General features: G+C 35.4%; 2 protein-coding genes and 1 long non-coding RNA gene across 3 annotated transcripts in view; 1 reads left to right on the top strand and 2 right to left on the bottom strand.

Annotated features, from left to right (window-relative positions):
• LOC107699237 (inter-alpha-trypsin inhibitor heavy chain H3-like) overlaps positions 1-24,868 on the top strand; it is a 38,925-nt gene that overhangs the window by 12,108 nt on the left and 1,949 nt on the right. The window contains exons 4-21 of the mRNA XM_016500467.1: positions 8,843-8,849; positions 17,164-17,170; positions 19,262-19,358; positions 19,504-19,608; positions 19,693-19,855; positions 19,933-20,043; positions 20,142-20,270; positions 20,395-20,511; positions 20,752-20,920; positions 21,002-21,142; positions 21,837-21,967; positions 22,050-22,229; positions 22,391-22,518; positions 22,842-23,014; positions 23,398-23,424; positions 23,918-23,941; positions 24,364-24,390; positions 24,741-24,791. Of these exons, the coding sequence (XP_016355953.1) occupies positions 8,843-8,849; positions 17,164-17,170; positions 19,262-19,358; positions 19,504-19,608; positions 19,693-19,855; positions 19,933-20,043; positions 20,142-20,270; positions 20,395-20,511; positions 20,752-20,920; positions 21,002-21,142; positions 21,837-21,967; positions 22,050-22,229; positions 22,391-22,518; positions 22,842-23,014; positions 23,398-23,424; positions 23,918-23,941; positions 24,364-24,390; positions 24,741-24,791 (1,787 nt within the window). The remainder of the gene's footprint in view (positions 1-8,842; positions 8,850-17,163; positions 17,171-19,261; positions 19,359-19,503; positions 19,609-19,692; positions 19,856-19,932; positions 20,044-20,141; positions 20,271-20,394; positions 20,512-20,751; positions 20,921-21,001; positions 21,143-21,836; positions 21,968-22,049; positions 22,230-22,390; positions 22,519-22,841; positions 23,015-23,397; positions 23,425-23,917; positions 23,942-24,363; positions 24,391-24,740; positions 24,792-24,868) is intronic.
• Positions 772-7,092, bottom strand: LOC107697444 (cysteine-rich with EGF-like domain protein 1). Its single transcript, XM_016498272.1, has 7 exons — positions 7,065-7,092; positions 6,440-6,546; positions 5,618-5,837; positions 5,448-5,531; positions 5,238-5,333; positions 3,724-3,864; positions 772-1,538 (listed from the first exon to the last, which is right to left on the bottom strand). Exons 3-7 carry the CDS (start codon positions 5,784-5,786, stop codon positions 1,318-1,320), a joined length of 711 nt encoding a protein of 236 aa, XP_016353758.1. The 5' UTR covers positions 5,787-5,837; positions 6,440-6,546; positions 7,065-7,092; the 3' UTR covers positions 772-1,317.
• Positions 15,426-16,017, bottom strand: LOC107697536 (uncharacterized). The gene is made up of 3 exons (XR_001635217.1): positions 15,703-16,017; positions 15,568-15,623; positions 15,426-15,489 (listed from the first exon to the last, which is right to left on the bottom strand). It is a non-coding gene; the product is annotated as an uncharacterized LOC107697536 (long non-coding RNA).

Here is a 24,868-nt window from a genome sequence, read left to right as displayed (position 1 = left end):
AGTGGATTGCCGGTGCAACAAAATAAAAGCGTTCGCATGTTTTCGGGGTGCAGATCTGAGACGCTAAAGAGTGTGGGATATGCTTGCATGATTGTGTCTGTGTATGCAAATAGGATTGTTACAGGGTGTGGATGCTGTGTGCGTGTTGGAGAAACTTAGTGGAGCGAGAGCCTGGGAGGCGTGACTGGGGTGTTCGGTGTGAAATCTGTGTCATGTTCGATGTTTTTAAACCCTGTTGGACTTTACTCTGAGTCCTCAACCTCCCTGATATTCAACCTCCCTGATATTTACTATTGTACGTGTTGTAATCCCCCCCAACTATTCTTGAGTGTCAGTCGGCTTGTTTATATCCATTAAATAAGAGTGACTTTCTGTCTGAGATATGCTCTGTTTCATTTAAAAACAAATAAAAGTGTATTAGTTGAAGTCCAATGAGTGTTTTACAATGCTGTTGTTGTTGTTGTTTTTCTCTCTTTCTACGCATTAAAGAATCTTGGAAAAATTGTATCACCCTTTCCACAAAAATATGAATTTAAATATTAGTTATAACAACACAGAATGATTTCTGAACGATCATGTGACACTGAAGACTGGAGTAACGATGCTGAAAATTCAGCTTTGCATCACAGGAATAAATCACATTTTACAATATATTAGTTTTTTTAATTGTAATATTCCACAATATTACTGTTTTTACTGCATTTTTAATAAAATAAATGCAGCCTTGATGAGCAGAAGAGACATTAAAAAAATATTATCGCCCCCAAACTTTTAAACAATGTACACTCACAAAAAAATTTCTATAGCATATATAGACCATTTGAATGCTACTAAAAACACAAAGACTAAAATAAAAAAATGACATCAGATGGATATTCTTTAAGGCCCTCACTAGTGCCCAAATTAATATTCATTAACAACTGATTTCCAATATACTCACCTAATAAGTGAAATAAGAATACACCAAGTTATGACATTGCTAGTCAAAAACTATTTGGGGAAAGAAAAGCTCATGCTTATTACTATACTTCTTGAAACATATTGCTGTTGCTGCCATTTTATAAAAGCAATAAGCCAGTTGTAGGCCACGTGTTACTGTGAGAACATCCTTTAAGCAAAGTAAAATCACTGTAATGGATGGCTTCTTGTGGCTTATTGCTTTATTTTTGAATACCTCACAAAAATGTTGCTTATAGCAGCTTCCTTGGGCCATTTGTGTGAGCATACCGTCATATCATGGTGTAAGGAATGGACCAGCTCGAAAAGTAGCAAACTTCATAAACAGCACTGCAAATAGCTTTGCAGGCCCCTTTGCATTTATCTCCCTTTCAAGATGGAATCTATCACTCGGTCGCTCTTATCAGAGAGCCAGTATCCAGCCATGGCCGCCACCGCCCCCATAAAGATGGAGGTGAACACCAAGTCCCCTTTAGCTGCCAATGTGGCCAATGCACACAGCACAACACCGAAAAACATCTGCTGCAGAACCTCAATTTCATCCTCCTGAATGTCATCAAAAAGACCCTTTTTTTCAGAAGCTGAGGAGAGAGACAGGAAGACATCAGTAAATTCAGAAACATCCAGAAATGCATTTTGCGTTACATTATGTGATTTATATATTTAAATGATGCTATTTAAATGCAGTGTCGTTGTAATTACATAAAAACACTTCATGAAAAAAAGTGTTATATATATATATATATATATATATACACACACACACACACACACACACACACACACACACACACACTTTTTTTTTTTTTATCCATATTAGAGAACACTTACAGATACCTCCAAGTTATTGGTGTTAATCTGGCACCTGGTGTTAATTTCTTTAATTATATGACAAATCCTATTTAACTGGTAGCATTCCTCCAATTTGCAAGATGGCGGGTCGCTCTAAGGTGACTAAATGCCTGCGACAGGAGGTTGTCCAGATGAAAGCCAATGGGATGACCCTTTCAGCCACTGCAAGAGAATCTGGTCATACCAAATCTGTGATTTCAAGAATATTGCAGCTTTACAATAACACTAGTCCATTCAAGTCCCCCAAAAAGGCTGATCGTCCAGGTAAGACAAATGCACAAGAAGACAGGATAATGGAGAGACTATCAATGCGGAATCGGTTCAACACTGCAGCTGGAATTGCTCGCAAGTTCAGCGATAAACAGTACGGATCTGTCTTGGCACGTTTAAGAGAAGTCGTACTGAAAGCGCACTCTGCAGTGACCAAGCCTCTAGACTCACCTTTGCTGAGGAGCATGGTGTGTGGAGAGAGGAGAACTGGTCCAAAGTTCACTTTAGTGATGAGAGCAAGTTTAATTTATTTGGGTCCGATGGGAAACATTTTATTTGGCATCAAACTGGGGAAAGACTGAACTCCAAGTGCATTAAGAAGTCAGTGAAAGGTGGAGGTGGAGGAAGTGTCATGGTTTGGGGGATGTTTTGTGCAGCAGGAGTTGGGCCTCTTATACAGGTACATGGCAGGATGAATGCTAATGTTTATCAGAACCTCCATCAGCAACATGCCTTCCCTGCAAGCATCTTCCAATCAGCCTGTAATTTTCATGCAAGACAATACTCCTGTCACACTGCAAAACGGGTAAAGCAGTTTCTTGAAGACAAGAACACTAAAATAATGAAATGGCCAGCCCAGAGTCCTGATCTAATCTCAACTGAAAATCTCTGGAAAATCATTGTTGACAAAGTTATGGCTAAGAAACCCACTATAGTCACCGAACTTTGGAAGCGAGTGGAAAAAGAGTAGACCAAGATCACACCAGCACAGTGTGAGAAACTAGAGATGTCCTGCAGCCGCAGATGTGCTGAAGTCATTCAAAGCGAGGGGCTCTACAATTACTACTAATTTCTGACAGCTGTAACCCTCCAAAATTGTAGTTGTAATCTTGTGCTACAGTGGTTACTGTTCTCTAATTTTTTATTATTTTTTTTATTTTAGTGTTTTCCACTAAATAAAGGTTTTTGTTGAAATGCATTGGTTATTTTGTCAAACATGTTAGTAGAACAGTGGCATACCTACAGGTAATATTCCTTCAAATTTTGAGCGATGAAGATTAACAATATTTCAGAAAAAAATTATATAATTATAAATACTTTATATAATTTAATAATTAATATATATATATATATATATATATATTAACATGCACTGATTAATTTTATACAGAAAGACATTAAAGAAAATAAGTTCAGTTTCATGTTTACATTTTACTTTCGTTTAATAGCATGTTGCCTCTCAAGACAATAAAGCTGCAGAACAGGTTTTGCAACAAGCACAATATACCGAGTAATACAATACTGCAACTTGTGTGCTTGAAGGGTTTTATAGCTAACTAAACTCAAACCATTAGAAAATTACATTTTGATTACTTGTAATAAACTTTAACTCAAATAAAAATATAAAAATATATTTAAAAAACTTAAACATTTTAATTCAACTACTTGCCACTTTCATTTATTTTAACTTGATAAACTAAAATAACTAAAACTGAAATCAAATTAATAAAAAAATATAGATATATTTTAAAACAACTAATAAAAATAAAAAAAAAAAAACCCAAAAAAAAAACAAAAAACAAAAAAAAAAAAAAAAAAAAATCTAAATACGAATACTCAGTGATACTAAAATAACACTTGAACACAGGCTCTCTTATTTTAATATGTGTGAGAATGAAAGTGAAATGATGTGTTCCAGCTCACCTGCTGTCTGGCTCCTCTCACAGGTGTCGCCTTTGCGTGTGTAACCCACTGCACACTGACAGAGAAAAGAGCCCTCTGTATTCACACAGAACACATTGACACCAGGACAGGCCAACACCTCCTCGGCACACTCATCTATATCTGCAGGAGAAACTAAGTACAGCTGTAATTTCTGGTCTGCAGACCAAATATACATGAAATGCAAATTTAAAAAATGAGATAAGATAGATAAACAGCTACAATTATAGAACAAATAAAAAATTTTTTTTCCAAAACACTAAATATTTAAAATAATAATAATATATTTATTGGAAAAAAATTTGAATTAGTTTGAGTTTTTTGAATTGTTGTTAACATTCTTGGTGGAAATGCTTCTTATAGCCACAAGATGGAAACATCTCATGCAGAAGATCTAATTTGTGTCATTACATAAGAGATTCATTTTCTGTTCATGTGTGTTTAGTAGCTTGATACAACAGCAGCAAATTCCCAAACAAAACTATCATATATTTTAAATGAATCAGTCCAGCTATAAATAGTACGGCAATCAAGATTAAGGAACTTTTCTACAGTTATTCAGTTAAATAAAAGTCTAAGATGGGATTTATAAAAGTAAAATAACATAGAACGTACTTAGAAGTTCAACTTTATTTAAAATTCTGTTAATTTTTACATTTAGAATGCTGATGTTTGTCAGGCCAATGTTTGCATAATTTAGCCAACAACAATCCCAGATGACACATTTTCAGCTGACAAAAACATTCAAGATATCTGTTCTCAAATTACCTAAAAATACTTCCTTCTGTCTACAGCCTGTATTGTTTTTACCCAGCTAACAAGGAACAATCTCAGAACTTTGGCTAACAATCTGGCAAAGTTACTTCTAAGTTACGAACAAACGCTTCTCCAGTAATATTAATAGAATGTTCAATTAAGAGTTATCTGGTTTTTGAATAATGTTCTCAAAACATTAGCACCAAAACATTATTTATGCGTAATTCATGGAATGTTTTACTGTATTTCTGAAACACTTTAGCTGGACATTCATCTAACGTTTTTTAAATGTTAATACTTGTTTCAGAATGTTCAGAGAACACTCAAAACTAACGTTTCCAAAACGTTTTTAAAATGATAAAATGGAATATTCCCTTAACATATACATAACCAAATAAATAAATAATAATAATAATAATAATACGTTTATTAATGAAATAAAATACAAAAATTAAAGGTTCAAAGAACATTAAAAAATAATGAACATTAGCAAAGCATTTCTAGAACATATTACATTTTTTAATTAGAATTTCAATTTTTTATTATTAATGAAATAAAATACAAAAATTAAAGGTTCAAAGAACATTCAAAAATAATGAACATTAGCAAAGCATTTCTAGAACATATTACATTTTTTAATTAGAATTTCAATTTTTTTAAATGATTACAACTACCCATATTTTATACTACAAAGGTTGAAAAACACCACAATACATGACTAGTTATCTGGAATAACTCACCTATGCATCTCATGCCTGATGATCTGTAACCAGCAGCACATTTCCTACAGCGGGCAGGTCCTCCACCCATACAGCCAACACAGGCCTTATCACATCCTGATAAAAGACAAATAATAAAATAATATGTATACAGTATTATACCACAAATGAAGTGCAAGTGTAAAATGTGTTGCTCTGGTGATCCGTGTGTTGAGGGTAAATCACACTGACCTTTGCATTCATAAGAGCCATGGGTGTTGAAGCAGTACGTGCTGTCGAGACACTGATCCAGATCAGTACCACATTCATCAACATCTGTCAGCGTAAGAGTGTAGAAGTGAACTTCAGAATGAAATGGACCATGAGGTGAATGAAGCGTACAGTCTGTTCATCTCACTCACCCACACACAGGTTGTCATGCAGGATGAATCCAGTGTGGCACTGAAGGCACTGGTCTTTCTCTGGGCCCCCGCATGCTTTACAGTGCTCCGAGCAGTTCTGACCCAAAATTAGATGAAAAAGGGCCACGCAGAGCACAGCAGACAGGAAGAACATCCGTGAGGGTGACATTACTCTCGCACTAACGCTGAGTGCTTCAATCCCCCCTTTCCACAAAGTTTACTGTTAGAATGACATGTGATGACTTTAAAATCAGGGGGGAAAAAGTTCATTTTCAAAATCCAACAAAAATGTTTCTGAAGCAGTAAAAATATCATGCATGTTATATTATATTAAAAATGAATTGTGTTAATAGAACATTTAAGGTGTAATAACTTATTTAGTTTATGTTAAATAAATCAAGCCACTGCTTTTATGAATGATCATTTTAAGATCTTAGCTTAATTGCTAGTGCTGCTTATGCGTTATAATATTTAAAATTCTGTTAAAATTAAATGACTTTAATCGTTCTAATTTTACGTTTTATTATTGTACATTATACATTCTTCTTGTTTACTGACAGACTTTTAGTTTAAATCGATTAATTTTGTTTACTTTATTAGTATTTATGTAAATATACTATGAGATTTTCAATTCAAATTCCAGGTTTCAATTCAAGCTCCTAAAGCCAAGTAGATAATTATGAATATGATCATTTGAAGTTGCAGAGGGGTTATCATGCAACCTGAATGTATGCTAAACCGTAACACAATAAAACTAAATCAACAAGCAGAATGCAAATGTTTAGAAAAGATCAGCATGGGATTCGTATTTTAAATACTCACCGACGGGAGGGTGATGGTTGGGCTGTCAGTAACCAGCTCTTTTCAAGTTGTTGCTTTTCGGGTTCAGGACGCAATCACACACACCCAACAGATCCCCCTGTGCGCCGCTGACGGAAACATGACAAACTCTACTATGGCGAAGGCGTGCTTCATACATATTGCTTAGGATATTCCAGCATCGACTGGTAAAAGTTTGATGTTAAAGGCTTGACTCATGAACATTAATAAGGTCCTGGTGACGTAGCATGACAGTCTTTCAATGGTGATAAACTGGTCCATGAATATTAAGTGAAAGTCTTCGCCATAGTAGTCTCACTGAGTTGCTAAGCTATTTACCCACATTTTATCTGTATTAGCGTGTGTGTGTGTGTGTGTGTGTGTGTGTGTGTATATATATATATATATATATATATATATATATTGGTAGCTGAAATACAAATGTATACACAGCTCAGAAATCTCTATACACATAATATGGTACAAAAGGTTCCAGCGCAGAAAAAAATAACACATTCCACCTGCTTCAGACTCATTCTGTGACTTATCAGTGTAATGACACCTGTGTCTGCTTTATACAATGCACAACGAGTTAAAGTGGAAGAATTATTATTTAGATTCATTATACCTGACTAGAAGGAAACTTTCGGGCCACGTTTTGTGTTTCTAGCTTCTTCGGTCATGGGCGCACAAAAGCAGCGCAGCAGCAGCTGAGGACGTCGCGCTTCTCAAATAACAGCGTTTATTTTTAGTCTGCAGTGGGTCTGGTGTAGGCTACTATATTTTTATGCTTCCCCCTCCTGAGCTTCTTTTTTTAGACTCTAATTGGCTATCCACTTCAATATAAGCCTATATATATTCTCCATCTATCCTATATTCCACTCATCAGACCATGACAGACAACTCATAAGTGTAAAACTGTATTTGAGTACAACCAGAGCATTTCAAATGTACCATATATTACAAACTTTCAGTTTAAAAAATATATTACAGTCATATATATATAAAATATATGTATAGCCATATTTACATATTTGTGTATAAATATTAGCCAAAAGCCATTATTTCCATCCCCTAAAAGCTTAGATGAAAACAGTAAGATAGAGGTAATTTCCTTCCAAATACCAATGAAAATATAGGAGTAAATGCATATCTATTTCTATAGATAGTATGAATATTATTATCATTATCATTATTTTGGGAATTTGCATATTTAGTGTTTTCAGTTTCTTTACTTCCTGTAGCATCTGTACTGTGGAATTTCTTCATTTATACTTGGAAGTCCTACATGCAGACTTCCTTCTTAAGCAATCCCAGGAGATTATAGTATAATAATGTCTATATTATACCATATTCACATAGTACTCCGAGGTACTTCATGATGTGATGGCACATACCTAAACTTCCTTGGCATTTCCAAGCATTCTTATAAAAACATGGCAACACCATGTTTTTTTGGACATGGTATTACCTTCTGGTATTTTTATTGTTCATGTAATCTGTCCATAGTCCATTGTGACAGACTGTGACTGTCAATCTAAACAATGTTCTGGTGTGATGAGGGAGTAAATGACACATCAGTGCTGTTCATTTTTGAGAATAATTATTTCCTCCGTGTCTTCCATGTCTAAGCTGAGTAAATCAGATTGTGTGAGCATGGAATCAGTCCTCACCCTCGACAAAATGTTCTGCACTCCTTGGGCCAACTTCCTCTGTGCCTTTCTCATCCACCACATCTTCTTCAACTTCCCGCTCACATTAGTCGGGTTCTCCAGACATAGTTCCATAAGTAATCCCTGAGACTGTGAGGGCAGTTTATAAAGCAGCAGGCCCCTCAACAGCTTCGGCATGTCATGCTCCTCATTGATGGGAAGTTCATCAAAGTCTAACTGCACAAGGACGAACCGCTGAGCACCGCAGCCCTTCTTACGGTCAGCAAAGATGCAGCCCAATGCCGAAGCCAGCATATCTGAGGAGTATGTGGCAGGATTGCTTTGTCTTTCCACTGCAATGTTCCAGTACAACTCGGCTCTCTGCAGTGTTGACGGAGAAAGCACCAGAAGGGCTTTCCCTCCATGTTTCTGGATGTGATCGAGCTTAGAGTGGAGCCACGCTGCTGGGCCGCAAGAACCGAGCTCTGTTTGGTTCCACAGGTCGAGAAATACTCTGAAACCCAGCTCAGAGAGCAACTGGCCCAGCTTACACACCAACTGTGGGTCTGTGGCAGAGGAATGGAGCAACAACACCTGTCCCCTCATATCTAGAGAGAGAAATGAAGATCATCATGTATGAGATTATCATAAGGTAAATTAATTAATTAGTCTTCTTAATAATAAGACACACAAATGACTGTAAATAAACACCTTGAATCCCTTGAGAATGACACATTCTGTCCCATTCGCTAAGCGACCCTGTGAGAGGGACATAAAAGATTGTAAAATCTCATCAGTGAAGAAGACTTTCTATAATACTTCAAGGAATAGTTTACCCAAAAATAAAAATGTGTTGAAAATGTACTCACTATCAGACCGTCCAACATGTAGATAAGTTTGTTTCTTCATGGGAACAGATTTGGAGAAATTTAGCATTAAATCACTTGCTCCAGTGCTGTGAATGGGTGCCATCAGAATGAGAGTCCAAACAGCTGATAAAAACATCACAATAATCCACAAGTAATCCACATGAGTCCAGTCCATCAATTAACATCTTGTGAAGCGAAAAGCTGCATGTTTGTAAGAAACTAATCCATAATTTAAGTGAATTCATTTGTTTCATTAAGAATATTTGGTTTTTTTACTTCAAACCATTGCTTCCATCTAAAATTCAAGTCCTTTATCCATAATATTGCTTTCTTTCCTCTCATCTGAATCAGGAGTGAAATATGCACACGTCAAGCAAAAACAGTTCTAAACATATATGTGGGTGGATTTTGATGTGAGGACAACAGGGATGGACTTTTTCACTGGAGGAAGCGTTATTTGGGATTATGAACTCATATTTTGGCCAGAAGCATTTCACAAGATGTTAATTGATGGACTGGAGACATGTAGATTACTTGTGGATTATTGTGATGTTTTTATCAGCTGTTTGGACTCGCATTCTGATGGCACCCATTCACTGCAGAGGATCCATTGGTGAGCAAGTGATGGAATGCTAAATTCTCCAAATCTGTTCCGTTGAAGAAACAAACTCATCTACATGGATGGCCTGAGGGTGAGTAAATTTCCTTTCCTTTAAAGGCACTAAAAAGAGTATAAGACCTAGACAAGAGTAAGATGGGTGAAAGAACACAAAATGAAGAAGGAGGAGTTGAAAAAGACAAAGAGCATGCTGAGATGGAAGAAATGTGTTCTACACAGATCACCACAAAAATATGTGCTATTCACAGACACACATGAATAGAGCCATTGAGAGCAGAGACATGCAAAAAGAATCTGGTCAACGTCTCAAAAATCTCAACAAAAACCCTCAACTGTCTCTCTTTCACCATCTTAAATCATATAAAATAATAACAAAAAGACTGTTCAGTTGTACTTTGATAGCACTGTAGTTATCAGTCTCTAGCAATTTTTTATGGATTTTTCAAAATAATGGCAAATAAATAAATATTGATTGATCTTACATTAATATTAATCTATTAACAAGATTAAATACTAAAGTATATATAATGCATATATAATATACATTTACATTTAGTCATTTAGCAGATGCTTTTATCCAAAGGAAGATAAATATGGTTAAAGTAGAATTAAAATAGAATAGAAAGTGTTAGAGTTAGAGGGTCAAATAAAGGTGGAACAGATGTGTTTTTAGTCGTTTCTTGAAGATGGTTAAGGACTCAGCTGCTCGGATTGATTTGATATTTAATCCAATATTAAATCTAATATAATTTAATGTGTCTTTGCTAAATAATTAAAATATATACAGTGTGTAATTAAAATATATACAGAATAATAATAATAATAATAATAATGGGGATTTTAGTTGGGAATATAAATCATCTCATACATTGTGTTGTAATTTCTTTGCTGCTGAGAAGAAAACATCTTACCATATAAACAAAGAAATGCCGTAGATAGCAAAGACTTACATTTGAGTTTGTTCACAAGACGAAGTACTCCAAAAGCAGTCAGACAAAGAAGGACCAGCGGCAGAAGAACAAGAAGGCTCCAGTACTGTCGCTCCACTAAAACAACATGAAATGAACAATGAAACTGATAACTGATAACATCTGCCATAATTAATCCAGTATAGTAAATGTTAGTTTTAGTACATCGAATATCAGTGTGATCAAATGACAATGAATGGCAGCTTTAACCAGGATATAAATGAGATGGGTTTTTCTCATCACACACTTACAGGGGTGTTGACAGTACCGCACAATCTTTCCATCCACTTTAAGCTGCAGACAAAGACACAGACAAAGATGAATGTTTACCATGTTCAATGTCTGTTTGAACTAAATGACTATGATGAATGCTGAAAGGAAGAAATCAAAAAGGCAGATGGTATCATACCATCACGCAGAGCTGCTGGTGATTCTGAGACCTGATATTCACAAATTTCCCAGATGCCTGCAGAGAGCAAATATCATTAATGCAAACTGCTTTTTAACCAACTGGAAAAACAATTATTAGCTTTGACCTCAGTCGGAGTAGACGGCGTATTTAATTTCACGTAAATTAAAATGAAAGCAAACAATGGTCCATTTAACATTTAGTTTGTTGTGGACCTGGGAGTCAGTCATTACGTTTCAAAAGTCCAAAAATGACTAGTGAAAGGGAGATCACTAGTGAAAATGCTTCTATTTTGCATTCTTTCAAATTTAAATTACACAAAATTGTCATTGTCATTACTAATTTATTATTACTAAAAAGTTTGATTAAAAATGAAATAACACCAGAAATTCTTGTATTGTTATGTTGCCCTTTTGCTTTAATGATTAAACTTTATTTTTCTTGCTTTAAATATTTATTTCACGTCAAAATGTATTTTTGATATGGAAGCCCGTTTTCACCATGGAATGAAAAACACTTAAAAGGTAATTGCAATTTTTCTTATCTCACAATTCCAACTTTTTTTTTTTTATAAAGTCAGAATTCTAAGAGAAAAGTCAGAAATGTGAGGTGTTAACTTGCAATTGTGAGATAGAAAAAAAAATCAGAATTACATGTACAGTATGTATTTATTTATTTATCCTGTGGTGGAAACGGGCTTCCATACTTTGTTGTACTTTTTTTATTTTATTCTAAAAGCATTTATTTCCGGGTTTCAATGAAAAAATCCTAGATTTCAGTGTGGTGTTAGACGTTTTATATCCCACTGTTGCAGTAATTCTACTTCCTCACAGCCTCATTCCATTTGTGTCAAATTAAATATTCTGTCTATTCTAAGGTCTACACAGAAAATACATATACCCGAAATGTATATTTACCCATAGTACTGTGCTGTTTTCTGTCCAATCATTACAGCATTTCTGTCTGAATCCTTCAACTTCTGTGCATTTTCCATCTGCCTCGAGCTGACACGGCCAAGATTCAGCTCTTATCCTGCAGGGCGCTGTTAAATTCCAGCTTAGCACCGGCTCACCATCATTTGTTTTGATGTGGGCTAAAGACACTGACATGTTGCTCAGGACATTGGCATTAAATTCTGCCAGTGGAAAAAAAAAAAAATGTGGGAAGACAAAATAGATCAAGATGGTGTTGAACATCCTCCTTATCCAAGGCACTAATGCTAACTTTTATTTTTAAGAAAAGTGTAGATCTTAGATCAGTGGTTCTCAACCAAAGAACCACTAGGGGGCCCATTAGGAGGCACTAGATTATTTTTTAAAAATGATTTAAAATCTGACACAAACCAAATATTAAAATAAACCAATTTTCATGTGAATAAATGAAATATTATAATGAATATACATTTTTCCTAGTTATTTTATAGGGTAGAAATAAAAAAATATTAAAAATATTATTTAAATAAATTGTTTAAATATTACTTTAAAACATAATATTTAAAAATACATATATAATTTCATACAATTCTTATCCAGTAAATCACAAACAACTGGAAAAGTCATGGGGTCTCTGAATATTATTGTGGTTTTACCTGTTTTATTTTGTTCAAAGGGACAGATTTCCGCACGAACTGAATCATTTTTCCATGCCTGAAGCATATGCACACAAACAGGGCAAATTAAAATAATGTAGAAATATACTTTAGCAGGCATTGTTTTGAATGTGTGCATGTTTGAAAAGCACAGTACCTGCAAACACATGCAGTATGTGATTGACTCCAGTGGAATGATGTTATTTGGCATAAGCTGAGAGAAGAAAAGGTATGGTAAGTTACCAAGAAAAGGCAGCTGATGAAAAACACAAACTGGTTTGTACAGTCTACTGTTTGTCTGTAATGAGCCCTCAGGCTGTGTGTTATATGGACACAAGTAAAGTGTGAGTTCACTGACCGAGCATCTCCCTTCTCTTCCACGTTTCATACACAGCGACAGGCCTTCAGGAGCTCTTTCATCCTCATCGGCTAATAGCACCTTAACCACTCTCTCCTCTCTTTTAATGGAGACCCTGGGACCTAAAAATGAAAAAAGGAAACATGGAGTATAAAATGAAATTTGCTCATCCACTATGGTATTTTATCCTACAAATAAGGGCGTCTGATGTCAAATTGTTTTTTTTTTACAAAAGAAAAGTCTTATTCTCTTATTTCTCTTTAGAAAAGCATCTAGTTAAACCCAGAAACCAAATGTCTGATCCAAAGAACCTATCATGTAACCAGTAATTTATCTTTCAGGCTCTTTTTCAATAAAGCACCATATACAGTGCACAGCATAAATGAGTACACCCCCTCTAAAACTTAACAAATTCAGCAATTACTCTTTACTTAGAAGACATGTTAGGGTTCTTTGATGTAATGTTCCAACAAGCCTGCTTGATCGATTACCAAAGAAGAATGCCAAAATTATTCAGCAAAATAAGATTTTCATATCAAAGTGATACAATTTTGTGTTGCAAAAATTCGTACACCCTCCTGAAAGTTACTAACTAAAAAAAAGTATATAGGTTTAAGGCTATTTTTGATCAACAGGTAAGTATATTGAACCAAAACTTTTAAAGACAAGTAATTTCCTGACAATTAAAAGTGTTATATAGCCCACTGAATCATACTCAGACTTAATGCTGGCAGCAGTGGAACCACTTGGGAGAGAACTGCCAGGTGACTTATTTCTTAGCATAAAAGAGGACAATGGTACAAAAGGAATAGCAAATTATTGTTTTAAGTGTGAAAATATAGCAGAAATAGCACCAACATTCAAAAACAATGGACTTGCGATAAGGCTCCTGAAATAATCAGGTCTTCACTTTTAAGTTTTCATTTAGCGATGAGTGAATTTTTGCTAGAAAAAGAGTCAATGCTGGCATGAATTCACACACTACTGTGTGATGTAATACAAAAACTTGAAACAGACGATGCTACCCTGCCATCATTCCCTGCATTATTGGGCATTTTTTCAGCATGACAATGAATATATTCATTCTCCCAAGGTGAAAATCCTTCAGTGGACATGTATTTCACTCAATCTCAATGCTCTTGAGCAGCTGTGGGGGTTTCTGTAGAGACGAGCTGAGCAAAACTCCCCATTAAAGACCAGAGCATATAAGGAGGTCATTCTCTCAGTGCCAAGAAGTGTCAGAGCAGTGTACTTTAAGTTCTGGAGGGCATACTAAGTACTAGAATATTATACATTTTCTGAATTAAATCTCGGGTGTACTCATTTCTGCAATCCTTCATTTAAACAAAATTGTCTAATTTACTTATCTTACAGAAAATATTGGCATATATTTTGTTGTTTTTATTAAGTATATGTTTAATATGTTTCAATTTTGCCATCTTTCCATGAATTATATTAGTGATCATTAAGAAAATACATCTTTTATATTTATTCAGAGGAGGTGTACTCATTTATGCTGTGCACTGTAAGTCAACTCAACTCAAATACCTTACACATTGTTTTTTTACAGCAGGAAAAGTTGCTAAACCAAATGTACTGTAAAGAACCATTGAGGAATTTATGTTTTACTATTCATAAAGGTCCATTTTAGCACTTTAGGAAATACGTTTTTGTATGGGATTAAATGAGGAAAGCCTTTTTTTTAAATATAGATTAAAATGAGAAAAATGTTAAAATACAATCAACACATACCTTTACACTGCTTTATGTCTTTTAGGTCTGGTAAGGAACACACTGCCAAAAAAAATTATAAAAAAATAAATAATTAATGGTTACCTAGTTGTACATGTGAACATCAGTAATCTAATTATTTACCTTATTCTAAATAAGCCAATATTATGATTAAGGTGTTTACATGAGTTGCTTTTAGAATATTTCATGTTCCCGTTTTAAATGTTATAGTACATAGTTCGATTAATGGCACACGTCATTACGTCCCCACGTGACGCCATCCGACGTCCCCTATGTACAGTTTTGGGTGTTTCACTTTTAATTGTATGAAAGCGTCAAGTGCAGTTAATTATTTGTACGTGCATACAGACGACGGCGGGTGTTGAAGCTCTTTTATTTGCCGTCAAACGGTTGAGCACTGCCGTGTGTGTATCCTGTCGCAAAATGCGGCGAAAAGTCCTACACAACGGTAATAATGTGATTAAGGTGTTTACATGTCTATTCTGCACTTCAATAATGCTACCAAAATAGGAATAGTCCACATGTCTTAATTCAATTTCTGTTTACTTCGATTATGACTTTAGCTGGATTAAGGTAATCAAAAATCTCTGTTTACATGGTAGATTCTTAATCAGAGTATTGTCTTAATCGTATTAAAATCGGAGTATTGTTGTCCATGTAAACGTACTCAATAATGGCGAATCCACTGCTGTCTTTCAGCAAAAGCAAATACAGTTTGAGAAAATCAGTTTGCTTAAGTCCATTAGCACTAATAAACAAATTAAGGGAAATATTTGGAGTTTTTAAGTTCACTTGGTCTACCTTGATCTAGCTGGTCTTCACAGAGAGAGTATTCTTTCTGTTAAAAAGAGTAAGATGTTATAGATGAAATTTGAACTTTTACAAATATTTTTTTATGAAAGAACAAAACACTTACACTTTGACTTTCTGATGTGTCATCTGGTATGGAAACACATCCTGAATCCCAGTCCCCTGAAATTAGAAAGGTTAGTGTTAACATAAACCATTGTTAGGCCAACAACTGTAATGTAGTGCTACTGTAGGGACTCACCACTGCTCCCCTCTTCATATTCTGATCTCTCAGTATCTCTGTCCTTCTCATCTTTGAGATCTGGAATAATACTCAGCTGGATGCTAATCCACAAACACGGTTTGCAGTCCTCCCCTTGACAGCACAATGTTGGCTTTACAGCCAAAGAACACACATACACAGGACCACAGACCACATCAAGTGGTGTGATAGGCTCTGTATCTCTCACACTGCAGTTTAGAGCCTAAAAACACAAACATATTCCAGGTTATGAACAGATCACTATCTTGCTTGCTTGTATCTTGAAATAATTTTTGTATTAGCATTTGAATTAACTTTTCTTTTTTCTTTTTTTGACATGCATTACTTATGCAAAATTTCAATGAATTCTCAAAACTCAATTTTGTATATCCATACATAGAAGTGCCTTAAATATAATTATTATTTGTATTTCAAAAATAATTCTGGAATTATTATCAGTCTTTAAAATATGTAAAAAAAAATGTTAAATAAAAAATAAACTTCATTAATCCACTAAAATCACTGAAACACTAGCTGATTAAACGTTATTGAGCAAAATGACAAATAATGTAACATAAAACACTGAAAATGCATGTTTTGTTCAGGCCACTTAATGACTTTGCAAAGTCTTTAAAAATAAATGTATGTGTATTTTAGTACTCGTTACTTGATAGTTCTACCACTTGAAATAGAACATCAAATCATTTTTGTTTGTTCGTTGATTTGTTTAAAATGGCATAAACATACATGTGGTACATGTTTTTTTAAACTAGATTTTAAAAAGATTTTCATTTTTTTATCATCTCAGAGTCAGACATCCTTGTTTATCTGTGTTAACTGACAGCCTAAATACTTTTGAGGCAACTAGCATATAATTAGTTCCTTCTTGTTGAGGCATGTGAAATGTTTTTGTTATATAGTGAGATATGGCACTGTACATGCTACTTGTTGACAATACAGCATTAAAAAAAAAAAAAACTAGCATATAATTATATATAATATTGCATAACAATTTCATTTAATTCTTGTTTTGTTTTCCGTTTAATGTGCTGTTTTTGTACTAATAATATCATATCATATAATGAGGGTATGTACTTTAATATATTATAGTATACATGTAATCAGTGTTGGGGGTAACGCATTACAAGTAACGCGAGTTAGTAGGTGTGTACTTGAATTTACCTACTGCTCTGCCTGGTATGCCTGATTTCCGATACATATTAGGGCAATGAGTATTGTTCTCATTTATTGCATGTAAACTCCATTTCCACTCCAGTTTAGAGAACATTCAAACGTAAAATTCCCATAACGCTTGCAAAACAACAAAATGTAACATTCCCTCAGTGCGTTCTCTAACGTTCAAAAAAGGGAATGTTAGCAAAACGTTCTTATGGTGCGTTCAAGTCGACCACAAAGTCATTATTACGCGTGGGAAACTCGTAATTTCCCTTAAACTCCGAGTTTCCGAGTTGGGGGAGTGTCGGTGAGAAAACATGTCGCATACAATGGATGCAGCGTCTGTATTTACGGTAAATTTGTTGAAATTAATAAAATGATTTTTTTTGGTCATGTACAATAAAACCATAGGCCTATATACAAAATGATATATTGTATAATTACTATAGAATATATAATGATTCAGTTTACATCACCTTCATAAATGGAATAAAAACAGGAAAAAAAGCAAAAACACAATGATGCACATTCATTATTCATCATTTTGTAGATGTAGAGTTTTTAAAAAATCGTTGAATTTTATGTAGAAATGTTAGATCGCCATCTTGTTCCGACCAATGTGACTTGAACGCACCTGACGTCGTAAATACGAACTTCCCTGGAGGACTTGAATGCACCACAAGAACACGTTTTTGTTAACTGGTTTAGTACTTGTTACTTGATAGTAATACAACTTAAAATTAGACATTAAATCCATCCTTATTTGTCATTGACCCTCGAAGGTGTTTTTGAAGCACTAAAAAAATAAAGCCTCCTATGACTTTGTTGCCTTTGAGTGTATGAGAGACTGACCCCTCCCAGCTGACAATCAAAACACACACACACACACACACAAGCAGCAGTTGGCTTTGTGGGAGAAAACCTCAGTAGTAAAACGATGTTTGTGTGCTCATAATTAACAGAGCTGCTGTAATGGATGAGAAAACTGTAACCAGGAAACTGCCAGGTGCAAAGTTCCCTGTCTGGATCATTCACTGTAACCAAGTGAATTTGTTTAGCAGCTCTGTTTCATGTATCATGGCAACTGGTTATAATAATTCACCTGGGATTAAGGAGTCACTGTTAATAACTGACAGAAACCACCCAAAACAGGGAGTAACAGAGATCATCCAGATGCTTCTTTCAGAAATAATAAGGCCCAAGGTTTGCTAAGCAAGTATTGTTATCAATAGAAACACCCTAAAAACACCCACCCCTGAAGCTGAATGCATATAGGGGAGACTGGGGCTAGTTGTCACAAGGACAATAGCAACTGTCATGTTGGCAAGTTGCAATGTTGCAATGTGTTTCATGTGTTGTACTGTATAAATTAAGAGAAAAAATAGCTAAAAATCCAAATAGGCTGCTTAATTGCAACTTCCTAGTGTGGCCACATGCCCACTATTAAATGAATCCATTCAAAAGTGAAGTTGAAAAAAGTTGTTTTTCCAAAATATGCTATTGTGGAATTCTTGAAATTTAAAAGCAAAAAATATTCAACATAATAAACATTAAACAAAATGCTTTTGCCCATGTATTTTATTGTGGGAAAATTCTAAATACTTCTGAATTCTGAAACTGGGAAACGGTTAATAGAAACTTATCAAATGCTGATAGAAGTAAGAACCCACAAATATACAAGCTTAACAGTATCTAATGCTAAAGCCAGCTATTCAACTTTGTCGGAATGCCTGTTTTTGTTTTGGTCTGTGTGATTCCGCCCACTGTCAGTTTAATCAATAATATTTCAACACCCCGAGTTGCCAGAGAGCGGAAAACAGCGTATCGCAGCCATGAAAGCCAGTAAATGAACTGGGCCTGACATCGCAGATTCTAGCCGACCTAAAAAGCCTCGGCATCAATCTAAAAAACTCTAAGACCAGAGGCATATTAAAACGAGGATAGATCAGCTCATCAACTTGTAAGGCTCGTCACCTTCCATTGTCAATTGCGCTTGTTCTCGTTTCGAGTCCTCAATCTGGCAACTCGCTTGAGCATCGCACCGCTCGCTGTCAAGACTGCACCTTTTAAGATGCTTTATCAAGTTCAAAGACGCTCACCTTCTAACACGCAGCATAGCTCGTCAGTGTCAGTTTCAAATCAGTGAATCGCTGTTGTTTTTACCCATTCCTCAGTGCTGCGTTTCGCATTTTAAACACAAGAACGTGTGTGAACGGCTGCTTACGCTCAGTTCAGTCAGCCTCATTATAAACCCGTGGTTTGAGTTAAAACGATGTCTAATCATATATTAAGAGTACCTTCTGGTGTCTTATCAGAAACAAAATGTGAATATATACAGCTTCTACATTAACTCCACGGTCACCAGTCGCTACGCTAAAAAAAGTCATCACAAGCCGTGTTGCGAACATACTGAATGAATCTCAAGAGATCCAGTTTGAGGTAAAGATTCCCAAGAATGCCTTCATCAGCAAATTCAGAATGTGGGTCAATTCAATACTCTTAATTACAAATGTTCTGAACGTGTCTGAAAACTCTTTAAACCTAAACCCAGCAGCTATGAAGACAAGCCTTAGTTGGGTAACAAGTTGACCTTTAAGTCTTTTTAGTCTTTTCATTTCTCCATAGGGTTATAGAGGGAAAAACATATGGTGGGGTTGTGAAGGGAAAAGAAGAAGCTCAGCAGCAATACAATCAAGCAGTATCTCGAGGACAAAGTGCTGGACTGGTCAAGTACTGGAATTTATTAAAATTAGGTCCATAAAATATGTATTTATAGCATGTTTAGTAATATGCAGGGATTTTTTTCTATTTCAGATCTGTTGGAAGGACTTTAGAGGACTTTAAAACTTCAGTGACGGTGGCTGCTTTTAGTAAAGTGACCTTTGAGTTGACCTACGAGGAACTGCTAAAGCGCCGCCTCGGCAAATATGAGCTACTCATCAATGCCCAACCGATGCAGCCGGTGGCTGACTTCAAGGTAGAAGAAGATACAAGGAGGAGATGGATAATCAATTTAGATGGAAAGAGAGATAATGTTTATTTTACTTGCATCAGATGGATGTGCACATCCAAGAGAAAACAGGAATTTCCTTCTTGGAGGTGAAAGGAGATTTGAGCACCGGTGATCTGGCCAATGCCATCAAAACCACCAGAGCAGACAAAGACGTAAGAGCTTAAATGAGGGTTAAAACACAGTTTAGATGCTCTCAATATGCTCATACACTTCAAATAAAGATACCAGATGACCAAACTGATTATTTCAGGCATGGGTGACCTTCTACCCCACACGAGATCAACAGACCAAGTGTAAAAGCTGTGGAGAAAATGGGTTGAATGGAGACCTGCTTGTAACATACGATGTTGAGAGACGAAATCCCAAAGGAGAAGTCATGGTACATTTTCAATAACATGCTTTAAAAGAGTAAAATATGTTACGATTTTGGCAAAAATCATGACCTTGGCCATGTAAAAAGGCATCGGTGATATTCATATGTACTTACTTCTCTGTTCTCTCAGGTATCAAATGGCTATTTTGTCCACTACTTTGCACCCTCTGATGTTCCACGTATTCCCAAAAATGTGGTGTTTATCATTGACCGGAGTGGCTCTATGCAGGGCAGAAAAATAGACCAGGTAAAAAAATTTCACAATGATTATCTGTGGTAATTCATAGCATCCCAAAGTGGATACTGGTGGATAGTCAAAGTCTTGTAGAAGATTATTCACTGTTAAACATACAAAGGTTCCTCTATTGAAATCAGTTTGGCGTTGTTTTGTTAAAGTTAGTAACAAAACTGTCCATGTCTGGTAGTATGCAGTCGTAATGGAGAAAGAATAACTTCCAGATCTGCTGACAGGAGTGTTTTTCTTTAGACTCGTTTGGCACTGCTAAGGATTTTGAGTGATCTTGATGAGGACGACCACTTTGGATTGATCACATTTGACAGTGAAGTTAGCTTATGGAAAAGTGAACTCCTCAAAGCTACTGAGACAAACCTGGAGAATGCGAGATCTTTCGTGAAGGAGATCAGCGATAGAGGAGGTGAGTTACAGCACTAATGCTACATAAGGAGTAAGAAAGTTGAACCTCACAGTGACACAACTATGTTTGGTCTTCCTTCAGCCACAGACATAAACGCTGCAGTTCTAGCAGGAGTGGACATGATCAGTCGACATCCACGAGAGGGAACAGCCTCCATCCTGATCCTGCTGACTGATGGAGATCCCACTACAGACACAGAAACACTGATACATACAAACACAAGCTAAAGGGTGTTTTATCATAGCATTAGTTTATTCAGTCAACTTAATGAATAGAACAACACTTTAACTGCCAGCCTATAATATACAGGGTTTATAAGCAGACCTGTTTGTAAAGGTTTTTAGACCTAATTGACCAATGGATTATTATCATGACCAATTTGGCTCCTATCTTTGTCAGTAAGAGAATAAGACAAAAGATATGAAACTGCCTAATGTGTCTATTGCTGATCACTCAAATAACTCAAAAACACCAAATTATGGTTTTTAACTCGTTTGGCACTGCTAAGGATTTTGAGTGATCTTGATGAGGACGACCACTTTGGATTGATCACATTTGACAGTGAAGTTAGCTTATGGAAAAGTGAACTCCTCAAAGCTACTGAGACAAACCTGGAGAATGCGAAATCTTTCGTGAAGGAGATCAGCGATAGAGGAGGTGAGTTACAGCACTAATGCTACATAAGGAGTAAGAAAGTTGAACCTCACAGTGACACAACTATGTTTGGTCTTCCTTCAGCCACAGACATAAACGCTGCAGTTCTAGCAGGAGTGGACATGATCAGTCGACATCCACGAGAGGGAACAGCCTCCATCCTGATCCTGCTGACTGATGGAGATCCCACTACAGACACAGAAACACTGATACATACAAACACAAGCTAAAGGGTGTTTTATCATAGCATTAGTTTATTCAGTCAACTTAATGAATAGAACAACACGCTTTGGATATGATGTAAACTTTGACTTCCTGACAAAGATGTCACTGGAAAATGGTGGAGTTGCTCGTAGGATTTATGAAGATTCGGACGCTGATCTACAGCTGCATGTGACCTACAGACAATCAGCTGTGAATTCATCCTCAATGCTGAACTTTGTTTGAGCGCATTTAAAGTCTGTTTGATTTTTAGGGCTTCTATGATGAAGTTGCGGTCCCTCTCCTCACTGATATTCAACTTAAATACCCAGGAGGGACAAACCTTACCAAGACCAGCTTTAGCTTGTACTTCAATGGCTCTGAGATTGTGGTGTCAGGACAAATCACAGACAACAGTGTGGAGAGTTTCACCACTGAAGTCATCGCAGTATCAGTAAGATCATTTTATTTTCAGCAGTCCAAACTCAGTATATTGGTCAATTGTTTAAAAGTTTAGAATACTGACCACTTTGTTTTGAAAACATTTTTTTTCTGAAAATGTTACTGACAGCATTCCCAATCAAAATATTCACTAGTGTTATTATTTCTGAGTAGAAAGGCAGTAATGTGAAGTATCAGGACACTATAATGACAAAAGACCCCAGTGATGTCCCTCCTGAGAATGAAGATTTCATGCAGAGACTGTGGGCCTACCTTACAGTGAAGCAGCTTCTGGAGAGACAGTAAGTTTATGCATTTGGGTCTATATATGTTTACACACACACAAATATATATATATAGACACACACTAATGTTAACAACTGTTAGAATCCATCCTAATGATCAAGTTAAAATTGTGAATAGTATGAGAGGTCAAAAACATACCATTTCACAGATTATACTTCTCAAGATTGTCCTGGACATCATGACTTAGGTCAAATTCAATATCCCAAGTGTATATGCCTGGAAGGAGGAACAATTCCATACAAAAGGAATCAAAACTTAGCGGCAAACTAATGGCAAACCTCATATGTCTATCTGTCTTCTCTCTGTATTTCTGTCTCAGGGTGCTTCTTAAAGGACAAGAGAAAGAGGATGAAAAGAAAGAAGCTCTAAAACTCTCCCTAAAATACCAGTTTGTCACTTCCCTCACCTCTATGGTTGTTACTAAGCCACAGGAAGAGGAAGTAGAAGTTGCTGAGAAACCCGAAGAGGAAGGAAGGGAACATATTGACGATGGTACGTCAAAGTATTTTTCTTTGTTAATGAATTGAAATAGCTTTTATTTAATTGATTAGTGTTTTTAGTTTTTAAAATGTAAAAATGCATGTTAAATGCTAAAGGGCGTTGTTAGGCACAACGCTCAGCACAACCCCGTTAAGTTGTGACCTTATTGATTTTATTTAGACACAAATATTCATCTAAAAATATTTTAATTAAGTGCCATACTACTTCTAGAAGATCTAGCTTCTGACATAAAGTAACAGAGCAATGAAATGGACATTGCACAGGTGTTTTTAGCTTGACTGAAATGCTGACAGTTCTCTGTTTTCTGAAGAAATAATTGTGGGAGTGCAATATTTGAGTCATGCTCAAAATTTGAAAATGTTCCTTCTTTTCAGATATATTTCCTGTTTACCAAGATTTGTGTAACTTATTCTATTTACAGTATTTTCTGATTTTAACTTCCATTTGGTCTCAAACTCAAAAGTAAACCATCTATACGTCCTTGTGGGCTACAAAATCATGATAATAATTTGGTTTCTTATTGGCTTTCAATAATAAAGATGCCCATACTTTGTTGAGAATGTTTTAACAAATAATTTTAGCAAGCTTTTTAGTAAAAGCGATGTGTGTAATTATCTGGGTAAGTTAATAAATTATTACTAACAGTAAAAATATGCTTTATACATATTTTTATGTATGTGTAAAGTGGTCAGAAAAAGTAAACTTTCCTTGTCTTAAATGTCCTAAATATATGCATGTCTTATTTTAAATTTGTTTTCATATTCCAGCATTACATAACCAGTGGCCCATTAGTAAGCCAAATTAATTTGGACCTTTATTGAAGTTTATAAATCTAATTGTTCTTATTTTATTTATTTATTTTATCTGTGTTTTTTTTAACAATGGACATCACAGCTGTGGGATACTCAAATTATTATGGTATGTCAGAATTTTTTCTTCATTGATGTGAAATAGTTTAGTAGCTTTTATTAGTGTTTTTTAGTATGTTAAATGTAAAAATGGATTTTAAATGCTAAAGAGCACTGTTGGGTACAACACACAGCACAACCCCTTAGTTGTAACCGTAGTGATTTTATAAAAAAAAAAAAAAATTAAGGACACAAATATTGAATAAAATATTTTAACTAAGTGCCACACTACTTGTAGAAGATACCGCTTCTGACATAACAGAGCAATGCAATGAATGTTGCACAGATGTTTTTCTGCATTGACCAATCAGAAACCGATTTGACAAATCACCATTTTCTGGAAGAATAATTGTGGAAGTGCATAAAAAACTGAAACGATGTATTTGAGTCATAATGTTCACAATGTGAAAATGTTCCTTCTTTTTACAATAGATTCAATTCTTGATGTACAGCCTACATGTAAGTTATTCAGTTTACAGTATTTATTTATTTTTTTACTTTCATTTGGTCACAAACTCATAAGTAGATGTCCTTGTAGGCTACAACATCATCATAATAATTAGTTTTTTATTACTGGCTTTCAATGATAAAGACCCCCATACTTTGTTGAGAATGTTTACTGTCGCTTCTCTCTATTTTAACGTGTAATTGTAGCAATTTTTTTAATTATGACACTTTGTACACTTTGTATGTTGCTGTTCAGTCTGTGCGCTGATCAGTTACACACGTCACCTTTAAAACAAAGACTAAATACAATAAATGCATGCACTATGTGGATTTACATCCTTTACAATATTTGTTGGTTTTAGACATCTCCCCAACTGAAACAATGTATACAACTACTTCCCCTGCTGTGCAAGGTACATACAATTTTGCTTTTTTCTTAATTGTTTGTTTTATGAGCACCAATTTTAGGAAACAATCATGATATTTTGAT

Source organism: Sinocyclocheilus anshuiensis, unplaced genomic scaffold, assembly GCF_001515605.1.
Source record: "Sinocyclocheilus anshuiensis isolate Anshui unplaced genomic scaffold, SAMN03320099.WGS_v1.1 scaffold313, whole genome shotgun sequence".
NCBI lineage: Eukaryota > Metazoa > Chordata > Actinopteri > Cypriniformes > Cyprinidae > Sinocyclocheilus > Sinocyclocheilus anshuiensis.
The sequence above is the reverse complement of the archived record's forward strand: the minus strand, read 5'-3'. Positions and strand labels throughout refer to the sequence as shown.